Source organism: Lemur catta, chromosome 3 (genome assembly GCF_020740605.2).
Source record: "Lemur catta isolate mLemCat1 chromosome 3, mLemCat1.pri, whole genome shotgun sequence".
Classification (NCBI taxonomy): Eukaryota; Metazoa; Chordata; class Mammalia; order Primates; family Lemuridae; genus Lemur; species Lemur catta.
Window position 1 is genome coordinate 125,682,268 of NC_059130.1, and position 18,376 is coordinate 125,700,643.

Consider the following 18,376-nt stretch of genomic DNA (forward strand, 5'->3'; position numbering starts at 1 on the left):
CCAAGGGGTGGGGACACCCCCACGCAGGGCATGGTCAGAGCCCAGGGGCTGGGGAGGGCTCCTGCAGGGCTTGGTGGCAATGGGGACAGGGTACCCAGGGGTGTCCTCGCCTGAGGGTGGTGCAGGAGGTGGACACAGACCTGGGACAGGGGAAACGAGGAGAAGCCTGGGCTTGGACTTGGAGGGTGTGTGAGCTCGGGGTTTGCGCTATAGACAGATACGGAAGTGAACATGTGTGTGCATGTGTGTGTGTGTGTGTGCCACAGCTGTGCACGCGTGTGTGCGTGCACACTCCCTCTCCAGCTCCGACAGAGCTGAGGTTGGAGCCCTGGCCGTGCCCCGCGGGGATCTGGAGAGCCGTGTCAGGGCGGGCCTGTGCAGGGAGGGACAGCAGCAGGATTGGACGGGGACAGGCCCTGTGTGGGGACGTCCAGCCCTCAGGCCAGCGAGGGGCAGGTGGGTCCCTGGGGGGAGGGGCAGTGGGGAGGAGCCTCGCCTGGACGTCTGGGCAGCACCCGCAGGCCGGGAGCCACCGGCCCTGGCACAGCGCTCGGGACATCGGCCCGTCCTGCGTGTCCTGCAGACACGCACCGGCTGGCTCCTCCGGGCACCCCTGCGCTCACGCCTCTAACGAGCAGAGCTCCTTGGCTAATTGAGTCGACTCTTAAAGACTAATGCAGTGTGTCTGGTCACCTCCAAATGAGACCGTCCTCGCCCCCACAGGGCCCATCGCGTTTTAATTTTCTGATTGCACTTAAATGAAGGAGACATTTTGGCCCATGGCCTGCTCTGCACCCGGAGGGCCTGGCCCACCGCGGCTGTTTGGCGGCACGTCCCAGCCCTGCCCGCGTGTTTACTCGGGCGGCTGCCTGGGTGTCCTACACAGGTGACCAGGGAGTCTAATTGAGTCGGCTGTAAAGAGGTAATTAATTGGCGCTTCCCTCCTGGAGAGGTCAGGCTGCCCGATCTGATCCCTGGGCTGGCGCAGCCTCCCTTTCTGCGGAGTCTCTCACGGTCTCCCGGTGACCTTTATCTTGCTGATGAAGCTATAATTGTCGGCCTTACCGTGGGCATAACGGGCTCAGAAGGAGCTCCTGAGAGCCGGTCGGGCACCGGCCTCTGTGGGTTGGCCCGGGAGGTGCTGAGCATGGCCTCTGGGGCAGGAGTAGCCCCAGAAATGAGCCAGGGGCCGCTCCAAGGGCAGCTGGGGGCTGTGGCAGGGACCCCACCCCCGCCCGAGTGGCTCCTTTGGGCCCGTGGAGCCCAGAATTTGATGAACTTACACATTTGTCAAAGAACGTGTCTCACTGAGCTTCCGCCGTGGCCCCCAGGGCAGTGGTCGTCACTCCCTGGGAGGGGTTTCTGTTGACCGTGGCTGTCACCCGCGCGTCTCTGCACCTCGTCTGTTCTCGGAGGTCAGATTTTAGTGCTTTTGGTGGCACTTGCCACCAGACCTTCCGTGGCCGCACAGTGGGTGACAGGCGAGGCCAGTGCCTGTCTCCGCCACACCACAGCCAGCAGAGGGGCAGCAGCGACATGCCCAGGTGCCACCGAGGGACACCTGGGAATGAGACGGGACATGCACTCTGCTGAGGACAAAGTAGCGGCTCAGGCAGGAGCAGGAACCCGCGAGGTGCTGAGAGAGGCGCTGGCGGGACGAGGGCCTCCCTGGCGAGGAGCCGCGGGAGAGGAGGCCGAGAGCACGGGACCTGCCCGGATGCAGAGGGAAGGCTCCGGCCAGGGCAGCAGGCGGAGGCCACGGGGCTGTGGTCAAGCCGCGGGGAGACGTGGTTGGAGGGTGTGGCCCGTGAGGGCCCCTGGGTGTTTGGACCAGGAGAGGATGGGCCCCCCGCTGTTCCGAGCCAGTCGTGTGCTGCAGTGAGACACGCATCGCAGGGCAGAGCGGGCGCCGAGGGGCCGGGGGTCCTGCCGCAGCCATCCAAGCCCAGGCCCCGGGAGGGCAGCCACGCAGCTGCCCACAGGGGGGACTCGAGGGGGACCCGGGGCACCCTGCACCGACGGGGCACCCGTGACGGGAGGGGACTGTGGCCCCAGGTGGAGGGTGGGGCCTCTCACCAAGGGGGAGGCTGAGCTGGAGGAGGGATCAGGTTTTGGGGACCCAGGGCCCTGTGTCCCAGGCACAGCGTGGGGGCGTCTGCAGGAAGCTGGGGCTGGCACCTGGCCCCAGGGGAGGCGGGAGGTGGAGGCTCCTTGGGTAACGTGGTGCTCACACCACGGGCAGTGAGGGGACCGCCCAAAGTGGGAGTGGACAGGGCAGGGGAGAGGCCAGCCCACGCCAGGGGTGGCAGCGTCGGAGGCTCAGGGGCCGGAGGAAACGGGCAGCAGAGAGGGGCTGGTGACGCTGGTGACGCTGAGGGAGGGAGGTGTCCCGGGCAAGGGTTGTCCTGGGGGCAGGGGACAAGTGGCAGGCCGTGGCCTTCGGCAGCCGTGCAGCCAGTGCTCTGGGCCGACACAGCGCAGAGCGGATCCCGAGTGCCACGCACAGTAGGATGGCACGGCCTCTCCCGCCGGCTGGGCCTCCCTGAGCCAATTCCTTAGGGAAGTGCAAGCTCGTGTGGCTCTTCTGGTCCCCAGGCGGCCCTGCACTGGGGGTCTGGGCTGGGGAGGGACCCACCGTGCTTCAGTGTGACGGTCCCACTCCTGCCCTGTGAACAGACTGGGGGTGAGGGGGACCTGGAGCCAGCGTGCCGCGTGGCAGCGTGGGGCACGGGGGCCAGGGAGGGTGTGGCGGGGCAGGGCGGGAGCAGCGTCAGGTGGACTCAGGTGCAAACGAAGGCAGAACTGCGGTGGTCTTGCCGCTGCAGAGGCCGAGGGGCAGAGGACGGGAGCAGGAGGCCGACCCCCGACCTCTGTCTGGAGTGCGAGGGGTGAGGATCCGGGAAGGGCAGTGGCAGGTTTGGGATTACACCTGAGGGCCGTGAGAGCAGCAGGTGGAGGTGGCAGGGCCAGCAGGTGCACAGGCCACCGTGGTCAGCGTGTGGTCGCCACCATGGGGTCTAGGGGCACCGCGCACGTGACAGCAAAAGTATCCAGATGGTCCCACCCACGTGGCAGCCGGACCCCCATGGGCAGGCCCATCCCGCGTGGCCAGTGGCCTGGCTCGAGTCAGAGCCTGAGGGAGGGAGAAGTGACAGCCCGAGAGAGACACAGCATGGGCTCCTGGGTCAAATACGCGGGGTCTAGAAGGCTCCGTCGCAGGACTGGGGACACAACTCCTCTTTCGGTTTAAGGCTGAAACTGAAACTAAACTTAAAGCCATTTCTTGCTGGGTTTATCTCACCTGCAACAGAAAAGGTCTTGGCCAAGTCAGAGCCTCGTTCTCCCGTGCCCTCAGCAGGGGACAGCACAGAGGGGACCCCGCCTGCACGGCCAGGTGGCCCCAAATGCAGACCCACGGGGGCTGGAAGACTTTCCCATTTCCCTGCTGTTTCACGTCCTCTTCCCGAGGCCCGGGGGGGCAGATGATTCCCGTGACGTTGGTGCTGCCCGGGAGGAGCGTGGTGGCCGGCACGGCAGCTCTCACTCACCCTGCTGGGCCGGGGCGTCTCGGCAGCCGAGGAGCGGAGATGGCAGAGCCTCCGCCGAGGGGAGGCCATGAGATCTCGAGAGAACCTGCCTGCGAGGGCCTGGTGCCACGTAGCTGCCTCTTCCCATGGCTCGGTCGGAGCCTCCGGGCCGAGGAAGGTGGGCACTGGATGGTGTCGGCACAGAAAGGCTGCTGGGCGTGCAGATGCATCTCCCGACGCCCACTCGCCCCTGGAAATGGCAGGTGGGGGGCCAGGGCCTGAAGCCTCGGTGGCTGTCACGTGGACCACATGTCCTTAGAGCTCTGGCCTGGCCCACTCTGGAGCAGCCGCCTTGCGGAGGGCCCGGGCTCTGCCTGCCGGGACGCAGAGCTGGCGTCTGTGTCGTCCAGGAGGTGATGACAGAGGGCGTGATCCAAGGTAGCCGCGCTGGAGCCCGCGTGGAAGCCGTCAGTGTGTTAGGAAGTGGGAATTGTGGCGTCAGCAGCAAGGTTCCGGCCATTGCCCTGGCCGTGAACAGTGCGGGGACAGCAAAAGCTAATGGGGAGAAGAACATTAGCAAGGAACGTCCTTGCAGGAAAGACTTTGCTTTTTATAACGCACCATAACGAGGAAATTAAGACGCCTCCGAGAGAAATAATTCTCCCACTTGTAATTTGGAAATACTTCTGGGGCCCGGCACTCCCCAGCGCCTCTGCTGGGCTCCGGGGAAGGGACGTTAGTGCCTCCGGCCCTCGGGCCCGGCCAGTGCAGGGAGGAAGGATGCCCACTCACGCCCCAGGGCCTGGCGTGCCGTCCGCCGGCACACGCTGGCGGGAGCCGTGTCCCGCTGCCGCAAATGCAGCTGACCCCTCAGGGGCGTGGGCTGCTGCCCGGCCCCTCCCCGGGTCTCTTCCGTTTGCCGACGGAGTTGCGGCCCTGTGGAGACCCTCATCCATGGCCACCGCCCCGGCCCAGGCCTCCCCCCCACCCAGGCAGCCCCAGCCGCTGCCCCCAGACCTCGCCGTGTCCTCAGCTCCTGCCTGGGCCTCAGCCCCAGCCACGCAGAGGACGGTGGGCTGTGACACGCCTGTGAGCTCGGGGGTGGGGGGTCCTGGGCCAGCCGAGTTGAAGGGCCTACCTCCGGCTCCACCCATGCTTTTCCTCAGGAAGGGCCACCCCTCCCACCCTGGGCCCTGGGGGGGGAGGAAGGGAGACAGCCAGGGTGAGCAGGGGCGGCCTTGCCCTACTCGGGTGCCCGAGGATCTTGGGGTCTCCTGGAGCTGTGGCCCCTCACGGGGCTGGTGGGTGGGTGCACGTCGCACTTGCCCGGCTCAGGGCCGCCTCCCTCCGCGGGCTGTGCTCGGAGGGTCTGTCTGGCCTCCTTCCCCGTCCGGGCCCTGGAAGTTGAGCCCCTTAGCTGGCAGGGGCTGTAGGGGAGGTGGAGACCCCCCGGCCCCAGGGCATTGGCCAGCCAGGCACTGGGGGGCATCTAGGGGCCTCCAAGTACACGCCCCTGCACGTTTGGGCTGCCCGAAGGGGGCACCCAGGACAATGGGGGTCCTTGGCCGGGCCCCACCCAGAGATGGGGCAGCCCCGGGCTGCACGGCCGCCTTGGCCACTGCAGCTCCTCGGAGCAGCCTGGTGGACGGCTCTTCCGGCCTGAGCTTCAGCAGCAGTTGGGCCCCTCCTCTCTCCTCAGCCAGGGTCTGCCGGCGAGTGAAGCAAGGCTGCGCGGAGTTCACAGACATCCTCCTGGGGCCACCCCCGCCCGGGTACCGCCCCTTCCTGTCCCTGGACAGCCTCTCCCAGGTGAGTACCACGGCTGGGGGCGCTCACTGCCCACCTGGCTGCCCCCGATCCCCAGGCCACGCGTGTCCGGGTGCTCAGGGCACTGCTCCGGGCCCCTTCTGAGCCTCTGCCCTCCCCCGTCCCCTGCCCGACCCTTCTAGGGCACAGGCAGCAGGTCCAGAGGTGTCCCCGGGGGGACGACGTCCTCGGGACAGGAGCCGCCAGGAGGCAGCAGGTAAGAGAGATCGACCCGCTCACGGGCGGCCGGGGGGGTTGGCTCTCGCTCCCCACGGTGGTCACGGCAGGGCCGCGGGTGCCAACCCCCGCCTGTGTGTCTCACCTCCTGGGGGCTCGTCCGCGGCCGGGGCCTCTCGGTAACCACCTGCGGGTCCTCCCGGCCTGTGACACAGAGCACCCACGGGCGAGGGGTCTGCCCAGGAGTGGCAGGTGCCACCAGCCCCAGCCTCTGTGGTCTGGAGAGACAGGGGAGGACCCCGCGCTGGAGGGGAGCAGAGGGGCTGGGCTGGGTGTCCCTGCGAGGAGCCCAGCTCGTGGCCGACAGCCACCCTCCGAGACGGCCAGAGGTGGGCGGAGCAGGCGAGTCCTGCTTCCTGCGGCGCAGTCACCGCAAGCCCCACTCCGCGGAGTCCTGAGAGGAGGCTCGCCGGGAGGCTGGGGAGGCTGCGGGGCGGGAGGGGCTGGGGGCTCCCGGAGAAGATGGCGGCGGCCAGGGCTGCGCCTCTGAGGGGCTCATGGGCCGGTCCCAGGCCAGGCTGCGCCACGGGCACGGCACTCGTTTTACAGAAGAGGAAACTGAGGCACGGGGACTTAGAGTTCAGTAGCGTCTCGCCCAAATCGTTTGGGTTATGGTTTGACGAATCAGAGAGGACTGCACGTCTGGCTGCAGGGAGGTGCGGAGACGCCTGTCCCTACCTCTGGGGACAGTCCTGCCCAGCACAGGCCAGGCCGTCCCTTCCACCCTGCTGGGGTGGAGACGACGCAGCAGGACTGACGCCCACCTGCCCCCAGAGCCCCGGCCGCCAGCACCACAGGCCTGGCAGGGCCTGGCAGGAGCTCCAGGTGCAATGTCCCGTGTCCCCTGGGGCAGCTGTGAGGTTGGAGACCCCGGTGGGAGCAGAACGTGGCAGCGACACAGGCCACAGCCCCGGAGGGAAAGTCCTGCTCTTGGGAGACGGGAGCCCCCGTGAGACAGGGCGAGCGCGGGGCCTTGGGCAGGTGGGCCGAGTGGGCGGGGGGCCGAGAGCAGGCCCCTGAGGTGGCCGAAGAGAGCGGCGGGGCAGGAGCAGAGGAGCCCCCCACGCCAGGTCTCCAGCCCCCCAGCACACGGGAGCCGGGGCCAGCGTGCCCGGGACAGCGACCCTCAGCCTGCCCGCTTGGGGGCCGCGTTGAAACAGCCGTGCCGAGAGCAGGGCCGCGGCACAGACCGCGGGAGCCCGGGGGAGAAGGGCTGAGTGGCAGCAGGGCCTACGGCCCCCGCCTAGAGCTGAGCCACCCGCGAAGTTTCCTGCAATTAGATTGCTCATCTGTGACGCCGGCAGGCGTGGGCTGAGCGGGAACGTGGGCTTGGCGGGCTGACAAGCCTTTGATCCACGCGCACGGCCGGCTGGGCAGAGCGTCCCCAGTGGCAGGTGCCACCCCGCGCACCGCTCTGAGTCACCGTTTGTGAATTAATACAAAGGCCGCTCTGCACAACCACAGAGGGGCGCAGACAAAGCAAGGCTGCATCCTGCAAACACGGGGGGTCCCCACTCGCCTGCCCTCGGGGCGCACGAGAGCCAGACACAGCACGGCAGCCAGCGTGCGCAGAAGTGCTCAGGGCGCCGCGGTTGACGGGGACACGTCTCATTTCAGCAGAAGGAGGGCTTTCGCGGTCCTCCTGCCGGGAAAAACCAGGGTGGGGGCCGCTCACCCTCCCGCCCGGTCAGCGCCCACAAAGGGGTTTCGCGGCCCTCAAAATCAAACATCCACAGACGGATTCTCATAACCCAGGGGAGATGGGGCGCAGAATCGGAGTCCGCGGCTGCCAATGGCCCGAGCTCTGAACGTCTCACGAAAACCCGCCGGGCTCCTCGCGAAGCCCCCGCAGGAACTTGCAGCCACTTGATCCCCTCACCCTCAGGCCGCCCTGCGCCAGCTGCTGCGGGGCTGTCGCCCTCAAGACTTCTTCCAGGGCCCCCCCAGCTCCGTCCCCCACCCCAAGATTCCCCCTGAGCCATCTGGGAGTTTCCATGATGCCCCAGAGAAGAGTGTGGGGGACCCGCCCAAGGCCCCCAGCGTCTGCCCCCCGCGCTCCTGCCTCACCGCAGCCAGGAAGGGGCCCCAAGACCCTCCTTGTGCCGGGGGCTCCAGCTCCAGCACCCAGACCTGGCTCTGGACCCAAAGAGCCCACCTCTGGAACCCTAAGAAAACCGTCCCTCCCAGCAGGCCTGGCTCCGCCAGTCAGACGCACTTGGACGTTCAGAGGACGCGTCTGGTCTGCATTTAAGCAATCCCGCAGGGCCAGGGCTGCCCGCCCAGGCTGGGTCCCCACCCCAGGCAGGGCACGCGTGGGGCCAGGACAGGGGCGGAAGGACGGATGCTGCTGGCACCCTGTTTGTGAATGACAGACCCCAGTCAGGGTGCAGGGGGTGCCCCCAGGCCAGCTCTCAGCGGGTCCTCTGGGCTCAACTGTACCAGCAGGGACTCGGGGGTCTGTCACTAACGCCCAGGACTCCCAAGGGAGCCTCCAGGCCAAGACCTCCCTGGTTTCCACTGCCCCCCACCCCCATCCCCACACGGCGTGGATCTGCACACGCCACGTCCGCCCAGGGACCGTCCAGCCTGTCTCAGGGCCCCTCCCTGCAGTGGGCTCTGCCGCGCCTCCTCCAGCTGGGGGTCCACGTGCGCCCCGAGGCCTTTTCCGCTTGGGATGTTCTTGGTCCCCAACACACAGCCACCTCCATTTCCTCAGGACCCCTGTGACGCAGCTTCCCGGGGGCCCTTCTCCCGGCTCTGCCAGGCCCGGAGGGCTCCAGAACCTTCCCAGAGAGGCCGCGGGATGTGGGCCTGCTGGCCCTGACCCGGCTGTAGGTCTGCCCGGGTCACCCCCTGGGCCACCCTTTGGCTTCTCTGGGCCGGTGGGCACAGAGCAGCCACCACAGCCTATGTCCCTCCTCAGGACTATGTGTCCCTTTGTGTCTCAGGGTCTCAGGTCGGACTCCCCGGTTCCAGGGAGAGGGACAGGGAGGGCGCATGGCCAAAGGTGGGGCAGAGGCTGGGAGGTGCCTCATCCGGGGCCACAGACAGAGCCCAGGGACGTAGGCCACAGGCGTGAGGCCACCTGAGACACCGCCACAGCCACGCTGGCTCACGACGTTTCCACTCCCATCCCAAGGCCAGTTCCCTCGGCCCCTAAGGAACTGAGAGGCGAATTGCAAACCCCACACACTTGTCTCCGGTTGTCACGGGGAAGTCACCGCCCACACGGCGAGCTTCGGCCCCTGGGTGTCATGGTCCCAGGAGAGTGGCCGCCATCCTCCCTGCGGGGACCCGGTGCAGGCCGGCAGCAGGGCTCCGCCGCCGCTGGTGTCCGGAGCAGCAGTCAAGGGTGGCACCTGGAGCCCCGTCCAGCCCTGGAAGTAGCCACACCGGCCCTCCCAGCCACCTGCCCGGCCACCGGTGCGTCCTGCCTGCCACCCCTCCAAGCCCACGCTGGCCGGCCGTGCAGGAGGCTCCAGACACCGGACGTGGACAAGGAGCCCTCCACGTGCACAGGACGCAGGTGACACCTGGCCGGTGATTTGCATAAGAAGGGGAGGGTGCTCGGCAGACACTCCCTGCGAGAGGACTTTCAGGCGTGATTCCGGACTGTCTCCTCTGACTAAGAAACGCCACCTCTGGGCTCCCTACACTGCGGAGTTTTGGGGGAGGAAAGCGACAGGGGGTCCCTCAGACGCCTGCCCCGAGGTGGGCACAAGCCTGGTGGGCACAGAGCCCGGTGTCCACCTCTGAGAGCCCGGCCGGCCCACCAGGCCCCCGGCACGCTCTGACCCCTGCACTTGGAGGTTTGGACGACCACAGGCCTGCGGAGACCCCCAACCACCTGGCCCCTCCAGGGAGGTCCGGGAGCCCCCCAGCGCCTCCGGCCAAACGGAGCAGCGTCCAGTGGAGGGGCCACAGCTGCCCTGCCTGGTGTCATCACTGGCCAGGGGCCGGAGGGGGTCGGGAAGGGGCTTCTGCGCTGTCCTCAGAGTCTGCTCCCCGAGCTGCTGCCTGGGACGGTCCCGCGGCCCCTTCGAGGAGGAGACAGCATGGGTGGGGCCTCCCTGCGGGGGGAGGGGGGGTGCAGACCAGGCGCGGGCCCTGCACACGCCGCCGCCGGCCTCCCTGGGAGAGGACGCCTTTCCGAGACGGCCTCCCGCTGCATTCCTGCGGAGACATTCCAGGCATATTACGGAATTTCACAACACGACACAGAGCCCGTCCGTTCCTGAACAACGTGAAACCGTGTCAGCTGCGAACGCTGGACTCGGTTTCGCAAATGTGGCCGTGAACTCGTCCAGCCACACGTGAGAATTCCACGGGGGGCGGCTCTGGCTGCATTTTCCCCAGAAACCCTGAATCCGAGCTGCTGCCTGCGGTAGGACAGTGCGGCCGCCGCGAGCCGTCAGCCCAAGCTGCGACCCCATCCGCGGTGCCATGTGCGGGCGTTTGCCTCCACGACCTTGCGCATAATTGCTCATCCCGGCTCTCGGCAAGGACCGGCTCGCTCCTCGCAGCCCTCCCCTCCCTGGCTCAGAGAAAAATGGGTTTAATTAAGACTTCCTGATTAGTCATTTAATCAGTCATTAGGCCAACACAGATGGCGTCAATTAATTTTTTTTATTTGCAAAGACAGTTGATGCTCGGAGCCCACACAGCCCCCACCCGGCGTGGGGTCTCGGTGGCTGCTGCGTGTCCCAGTCCCCTTGCAAGGCTGCCTGCAGCAGGGGCACCGGCACAACTCCCGGTGGGGAGACGCCAGCGTCCCGGCCCCCTCAGCCACCCGGAGCCTGGACACAGCCCGACAGCCGCCCAGCCTCGTCTGCACGGAGAGCATGTTGGGGGCAGCCCGAGCTGGCTGCCTGGCCACCGGCACCCGGGACACTGTGGGCAGGAACCACCAGGGCCGGCGGGTCCGAAAGAGGACGGGGCTGGGTGGCGATGCCCCCTCCTCGAGCAGGAGCCCTGGCGGGGCGCTGTGCCAGTGGGCAGGCCTGGCGGATGTGCAGCTCACCCAGCAGGTGCGCCAGTCCCAGCCCAGCGGCCGGACAGCCGAGCGCAGCCCCCGGTGGAAGCTCAGCCCCGGCCGCAGGGTCCCAGGGCCGGGCGGGGCCTCGGCTGCCCGAGCTTGTCCTGGGCGTGGCTCCCAGAAGCTCCTCTGGGTGGGAGTTCAGAGAAAAACAAGAGAAAGGGGTTGACTGGGTTCTTTAGCTCTTTAGGAACTTTTAAAGATTGAGAAGTGAGCCCTGTCTTGTCCAAGCAGGAATAATAAGCCGAAGCAGGTGTGAGTGCAGGGCGGGAACAGCTGGCCCACGGATGTGCCCAGGCCCGGCCGCCCTAATTCCCCCACAGCGGGATGTTTCCCGCTTGACGCAGCCCTGGAGTAATGGCCCCGCAGCTGGGGAGGCCGGGGCAGGGCCCGCGTTAACCCTTCCCACACCCGCCGCCAGCGAGAGCCCCTCCGCAGGTGAACCCCCAGACAGACAGCACCTCGCGGGCTTTCCAGGGCCTGATGCCACTGCCCGCTGGGGACAGGGCACCCAGGTGGTCCCCGGCGGTCCCCTCCCCACCAGGCCTGGGGCTGGGAGTCCCAGCCTGGACCTTCCAGGAGCCAGAAAAGAGTCACAGGGCCCCCGGGCCTCGCAGCCCCCGGGCCCAGCGAGGCCTGTGCAGAGACGCCCCCCCACCGGGCAGAGATGCCCCCGGGAGCCGCGCCTGCTGCTCTGTTTGAGCCTGTCGCCGCTGCTCGCCAGAGAGCACGCGGCCTGCACCTCCCATCCCGTGGGGGCCACGGAGGAGACGGTTCCAGCTTGGCCCGCACCAGCACCAGCCTGCGCCACGAGTCGCTGAACGTTCTCACTCTGGGACTTTCGCAGGGCTCCCCGAGGGGCTGCAGAAAGACCAGGGCCTCCCTCCAGGGGAGCAGGTCAGGAGAGACATGTCTGCGCCGCTGCAGCCCCCGGGGACAGCTCTGCCCACTGACGCCTCGCCCACTCTTGTCCCGGTGGCCCCCAGCTCCCCGGGCCGGCGCGTCCGTCAGTACCGGAGGCTGCACGTGGCCCCTCATCGCCCAGATCCACACGGACACCCTGGCCCCGGGCCCTGACCGCTCGGTGGGCTCGCTCCTCCTGGGGCCCCTCGGCTTGCGGCCTTTGCCCTCCTGACCCAGGCCCCAGGGAAGAGCCGCCGGCAGAGGTGAAGGCTGTGCCAGGTGCCCGCAGCGCGGTGGGCAGTGCCCCTAGGGCTGTCTGCGCACACACGCCCCCGGTGGGGCTTTGTGGCTGCTCAGAGGACCCGGCCTAGCAAAGGAGCAGGCAGGAGGCCACCAAGGCCACAAGCCGTCAGGAGAAGGAAGGCCCGGCCGCTGGAGCACTAGGCCACGCCTGGGACAAGCGAGTCCATGGACAGGTCGCTCTGGTCACCCCTCAGAGGCACAGCCGAGGGAGTGGGACGTGTCACCTTGTTGGCCGTGCAGAGGTGGTGCCTCCTGGGTCCCGGTGGGTGCACCGGCCCGGGCCACACCTGCCGCCAGCACCTCACAGTCTGGGGCCATGACGCGGCTGCCCAGCCCCATCTCCCGTCTGCGCAGCTTCTAAACACCTCACCAAGGCTCTCGCTGGCTGTGGCCCCTGCCTGAGGCCTGCAGTGGAGCCCACAGCCCGTGCACCGTCGCCCGCGTGGCTTTGTAAACACTGGCAACGTCCACGGCTCTGCAACTGGCCGAGCGAGTGAGCGAGCGACGCTCCGTGCTCCGTAAACGGCCCTCAAGGACCCGCGGTGTCATCAGCCTGAGGTCCAGGCAGCCTGTGCCCTCGCCCAGGTCCCAAGACACTGAGCCGACGCTGGGCCAGGCCCCGAAGGCCAGTGCGAAGCAGGACTGGCCGGTGGGGCGGCTGCCTGGGGCGGCCATCGGTGGAAGGTGGCAGCGGGGCCACGTGGAGAGCAGGACCCGCTCAAGCTGGCGGCCACCTGGCTCCCGGGCCGACACGAGGCCTGTTTCCCCTGGAAACAAAGTAACTTTAAAGCCCTTTGTCTTTGCCACCCACAGGATGCCTGTGGCGTTTAAGTGAGTCGGGGGCGCCCTGGGCTCTGCCCCAGCTCTGTGCTGGCTGTTGGCCAACTCGGGCCACGAATGACAGGAAATGGCCAGCCACGGGGAGGCCACGGGACCACTCCAGGTCCGCGGGGTGGGTGGCTCAGGGCAAAGCCCCACCCGGCACAACCGGGGCCTCATACGGCCCGGACTGTGCATCTCACGGCCGGAGGGTTCGGGTGAGCGTCCCCAGCCCCCCGTCCCTGGAGCAGGGGGCTCAGGAGAGGCACCTGCCAGGGGCTCAGCTTCACCGTGTGTGGTGGCCACGCGTCTTCACGTCCCCAGGCCACCTGCTTCCCGGCCCAGATCCTTCCTGGCAGTGACCCTTCCCCGGACAGCTGCTCCTCCAGGGCACCGTCGGGCAAAGGGGCTGGGCCGTCACTTGCCGCAGACCAGACACCTGAAGGGCGGGGGACCCAGGGCAGGGGCCTGGGGCAGCTGTGGCCAGAATGGGGGAGGCCCCGGGGCCAGACCACTTCCCCCTCCCATCCCACCTGCTCCCAGGTGACACTGGCCTTTCCGCCCTCCGCGGGCACGCAGCCCCCCACAGCCCTGCCCCCCACAAAGTCTCCCACGGTCACTTCTTGCTGGACGCTGAATGCCGCTCCTAAGTCTCCCGGCAAATTCTGTGCATCGCTGTTTGCTGAAGGCTCCAGATTCCCCTCGCCCTCTGGAATCTTCCTGGCTTTCCCAAAGCTACACCCTGGTCTGGGCGACCCAGCAGCAGCCCCTGGGGCAGGGTGGGGTGGTCGGGCCCAGCCCCGCAGGCAGCACACAGGGACTCGGGTTTGCTCAGCGAGGGGCAGAGCGGAGGGGCAGGGGTCTGGGCGCAAGCGCTGGAGGACTCTCCGGGCTTGGGCAGCACAGCCATGGCCAAAGGACTGTAGTCACCGCTGCGCCAGCCCGTGGCCTCTGCTGTCCAAGGGCTGCGCGTGGGCCCTGGAGCCACGGCCCTGGTTTGGGCTGTGGACGTGGCACACGAGGGCCCCGGGCAGGGCGCTCAGGGGCCTCCTCTTCTCCCCACAGGCCCCACGGGACGGCAGCAGCAGGGCTGGTGGCAGCGCTCCCAGGTAGGTGGGCAGCTGTCGTCCGCGACCTAATCCACCGCGTCTGCCTCGGTGTCTGGACAGGCAACAGCACCTCAGCCAGGGAGGCTGGCACACGCGGCCCAGGGCTGTGGGTGGGCGCCGGCGGGGTGGGTAGCGGACAGCCTGGACCCGAAGGCCCCGGGGTGGGGGACGTGGGAGCAGCACGGCCCTCCCAGGGGCCACCGCTAGGGGCTGTGGGGCAGGAGAGTTTGAAATCAGGTGGAGTCACAGCACTTGATGTGGGGAATGTTCCAGAAAGGAGGGAACCAGGCGAGTGCTGGGGGAAGCACAGCAGGAGCAGAGGCCTTGGGTGGCTGAGGGGCTCGTCACTGTCACGGATGCACTAAGGGGCTGCAAGGCCGTCCCCGCAGGGCCTGGTGGGCCTGGGCAGAGCACATGGAGGGCCAGGGCGAGGGGCTGCAGGGGCTTGGACAGAGACCCCTGGCTGGGCACCCCCTGTCCCGGAGCTCAGCCAGGAGCCTGGTGCCCTGAGCCAGACTCGGACCCCCCAGAGCCTGGAGGCCGAGTGCCCGAACGTCCCAGCCAGACGGAGCCTTGGTCCCATGGTGGGACGTGGCACCAAGTGGCTGACGGGTCCAGTGGAGAGCGGGTGCCTCCCTGTCCCCTTGGCCAGCATACGGCCCTTGTTCTGGCGTCTCAGGGTCCCGGCAGGAAGCTGCAGGCTGCGGGGCCCACCTCCCAGGGTCGACCCCTGACACGGCCAGGAGAGCTGGCGGAGCCCCCGCAGCCAGGAGAGGTAGGGCCGTGAGCATCTCCCCAGCCTTTGGGGCCCTGCTGGCCACAGCCAGAAAGGTCCTTGTGTGGTGGGAGGAGACAGAGCTCTGAGCAGTGTCCCTGGCTGTCCCCCAGCAGCCCCCACGCGTCCGCTGCCAGCCCAGCGCTCCCCAGCACCCTGGCAGGAGTAGGTGGGCAGGGAGAGGAGGGTCCCCCTGCCCTAGCCAGGAGGGGCTGGCTCCTCCCGTCCCGGCTTTGACTGGCATCGGCCAGATCCTGGCTTCTCTCTGGGCACGACCCTGGCCCGAGGGGGGCATCGCTGGCCGGGGGCTTATTTGGAAGGCTGTGGCAGCCCCGGGGAGAGAGGGGCGAGTGGGGATCAGACTGGGGGCCCCACTAGGCTAAGCTGGAGTGTGGCCAAGTCCCTGAGGCAAGAGCTGGCCCGAGGGGACACCAGGCCCACGGCCCACAGCTGGCCCACGTGGCTGTCGGGGCCGGCCTGCTGCAGAGCTGCCACTAGCCGGAGCCCCTGCCACTGGCCCCTCCCATGTGACGGGAGATGGGCCTCGGGAGCGGGGTCAGCTCAGGCCTGGGCCACAGCCGCTGCCCGCTGAGCTCACAGGCTGCCCCGCCAGCCGCCTTGGCCGCAGTTGGTTTAGCTGTGTTCTCGGGAACACCTAGAAACCGCTGCTTGGAAACACTGCGGCGTTGCCATGCGCGGCTGTTCCTCCAGGCCCGCCAGCCAGCCGGGCCCTGGTGCCCAGGCTGCGCCCGCACCGCCAGGCCTCCGACTGCGTGGCCCCTCGCAGGGCCTCCGGACCCCCCGCCCCCCGCGGTTTGTTCTAAAGGAGCCGACTCTGGGCCAAGCAAACTCCCCCGGCCGAGCCCAAGAAGGCCCCGGCATCGGCCCACGGCCCGGCCGGCCGGGAGCAGCCGTTCCCGGGTGGGGGTGCTGCGGTGCGAGCCCCTCCTGCCCGCTTCGCGGCGGCACATTCCTGCGTGAGCCGGGCCAGCCTGGGACGCTTTTTCCACGCTCTGGTGCCAGCCCCTGCAGGCTCAGGGGAGGGGGGGAGAAGACGGTTTCTATGGCAACCTCACTTTTTGTTATTTCTTATTTTCTTTTTTATGGTTTCTCCAACTTTGAAGCTCTCCAGACAGTTTACAGACTGTGAAGGGAAAAGCACGTTTGCTTCTCTCTCGAGAGCCACAGGGCCACCCCGGGCCCCACCCAGGGAGCCCTGCCCGGCCCCTTCCCCACGCCGGCCGGGCGGGGGCTCCGACAGCAGCCCAGGCCTTCAGAGGTTTAGTTATTTTAAAAAACATTTTAAAGGAAATGAATTATTTTTCTCCTAAAAAGGTAGGAAAGTATCTGCAAAAGAGCCCTCCCCCCAGCCACGCAGCTCGGGGGCCTGGGAACAGCCGCGCCCGGCCCTCCACCGCAGCCCCGCTCTGCCTCCGGGACACCCGAGTGCGTGGCCGGGCCGGGGCCGGAGGTCAGGCGCGGCTCCCTGCCCTGAGACTCACTTGCTGGCTAAGCCGACTGTGCGCCCCGCACCCCGGGAAGGCACGGCCTGGCCGCACAGTCACAGTGCCGGGGCCGTGGCCTCCGGGCGACTGAGGACTGGCCCCACGTGTCTCTTGCAGGGGAGTACGTGGTCATGGTCCACGACGTGACTGCTCCTCCGTTCCTGGGCCGCACGCTGCCCACGGCCTGCAAACACCTGCGGGTCCTGGCGGGGGCCCGGCCAGCCGCCCCGCGTCCCTGAGGAAGGCCCTGGAGCCGCCCACGGACACAGCCCTGCATCGGCAGTGCCACAGTGACACCACGTCTCCTTGGGAGGCCACCTGCACTTTCAACGGAAGGGACACTGCCTCCGCTCCCAGGGCCCACCCATGTCTCCAACGGCGAGAGCCGCCCTGGCGTGAGGGGACCTTGGGCTGCCCCACAGAGCCCCACGGCCACGGCCTAGAATAAACCCTCGGTGACAACTACGGAGCTCACGCTCGATGTACCTCGACACATGACAAGGAGGCCACTCGCCGGGGAGGCGGGCAGGGCCCGAGCCTGTGCCGCTGCCACAGCCCCCACTCTGCGCCGAGCCCTGGGAAGAGGGGGGCATACGGGATGCGCGTAGGGGTGCGTAGGGGCGGTAGGGGCACGTCTCACGCCTGCGGGCCGGGCCCCCAGGACTCACCCGGCACTGCTGAGCGGCACGCTGCTGCCCCGCACCGTCCCAGGCCCTGCCCAGGTCTGTGCCGGAATCTCTGCCAGGCAGGCTGGGGAGGGGTCCCAGCCCCTCCCTCAGAGCCCTGCGGCAGAGCCCGGCGCTGTGGCTCGCCACAAAGCCCAGCTGCGGGACGCCCACGCGTGGGAAGCAGGAGGCAGTGAGAACACGGTCGGAGATGGCTCAGCAGGGACTTTGCAGCTGCCTCAGGGGCACTCCACTACCGATGAGGCTTGAGGACGTGTGGGGGTGCTGGGGAGGCCGGGGCACTGGCCACTCAGTTGGCACAAAAGGCAGTTGTCCCCAAAACCCCACCTCTGGCCTCACCATGCCCACCTGGCTCATGCGCAGCCCAGGCTGCCTCTCGCCCTCCGCCCGCCCCGGGCTGGACAGGCCGGCTTTGCCCGCCGTCACCCCTGACCTCAGCCCCCCCTCTTGACTGGCCACCGCTCACCCCTTCCCCTGGGAGGGGTGTCCAGGCCCAGCCCCCAGACATCTGCTCCTGCCCCAGGGCCCACATGCCAGTTCTGGGCCGCGTGGGCCACCTGTGTCCCCAGAGGTAGTTGCGTTGCTCACGAGGGGCACCCTGCGGCCCCCACGCGCCAAGCCCCCGCCCTCCCTGGAGTTGGGCCGGCCTCGCCCGGCAGGCTCCCTCGGTGCTCCCTTCCCTGGGACTCCCCGACTGCAGACCCAGCTGCAGCTGGGGCTCCGCAAAGGCCAGCAGCCCCCTCGGGCGTCCCAGGCATTTGTGACTTCACAGGTCTCCCTGCGCCCGGCCCCCAACGTCTCCCCAGAAGCAGCTCCTCCTGCTCCTCCGGGAGGGTGTGGGCAGCCTCCACCCACGCCCAGAAGTTGGGTGGGAGGGTCTCAGGGGCCCAGGGGCTGGCGGGGCCTGGGGCGCCGCAGGGAGGAGCAGGCCAGCGCGAGGGGCGGTGAGCTTCCTGTCCCTGCAGGCGTCCGGGCGCAAGCTGTTGGCCCGCTGGAGGTGGGGGCCCCTCCTCTGGCAGGAGCTGAGCCTCCCCAAGGCCCGTCTGGCTCTGAGCTCTGCCGGCCCGAGGCCAAGCGCCCAGGGTGCCCCCACTGCTGCCGAAGCCACCGTCTGGAGAGGCCCAGTGCGCTGGCGAGTCCCGGGCACCCCGGCTCCACTCGGGAGAGCAAGGACACAGCCCCCCACACCCCATCTCCCTCCAGCCAGCGGCAAGGCTGCACCCCTCAGGTGGTTCGAGGCTCCCAGTGTCCAGGCCTAGGGCTGATGGTCACCCACGGCCACGGGCGTGGTCCTCTGACCCCTGTGGCACCGGGGTGCCCTGGGATTGGCCACCAGCACCCTCAGCACAGTCAGAGGGGAGGCTCCGGGCTCACGCGCCTCCCCGCCACCTGGGCCACCTGCAGACCCCGCCCAGGCTGGGCCTGCGTGCGGGAGCCCTAGTGACCGGCCAGGTGACAGCGGGTCACACAGTCCTGACCCCCCAAAACTGCATCCGAGCCCCAATTCACTGTGCCTGCCCCTCAGGTAAGACCACTTTGTAGTCTTTCTCACTTCAAGAAGAAAACACATTTCTGTCAAAACAAAAGCAAAGACAATGTTTCAATTTAGGAAGGAAAAGTTGCAGGGAGACAGGCAGCTGCTGTGTCCGGCGTGTCCAGAGCCCCCCGGCA

At 68.1% G+C, this 18,376-nt stretch overlaps 1 protein-coding gene across 2 annotated transcripts in view; it reads left to right on the forward strand.

Annotated features, from left to right (window-relative positions):
* Positions 1-16,484, forward strand: part of MORN1 (MORN repeat containing 1) — a 45,518-nt gene extending 29,034 nt beyond the window's left edge. Inside the window, exons 11-14 of one of the 2 annotated variants that reach the window (XM_045548715.1) lie at positions 5,227-5,336; positions 5,477-5,550; positions 13,696-13,739; positions 16,137-16,484. In XM_045548715.1, coding sequence (XP_045404671.1) covers positions 5,227-5,336; positions 5,477-5,550; positions 13,696-13,739; positions 16,137-16,258 — 350 coding nt within the window. In that variant the 3' untranslated portion in view covers positions 16,259-16,484. Of the gene's footprint in view, positions 1-5,226; positions 5,337-5,476; positions 5,551-13,695; positions 13,740-15,638 lie in introns of both variants that reach the window. The other variant, XM_045548716.1, reaches the window with a different exon arrangement.
* The last annotated feature ends 1,892 nt before the right edge of the window (positions 16,485-18,376 follow it).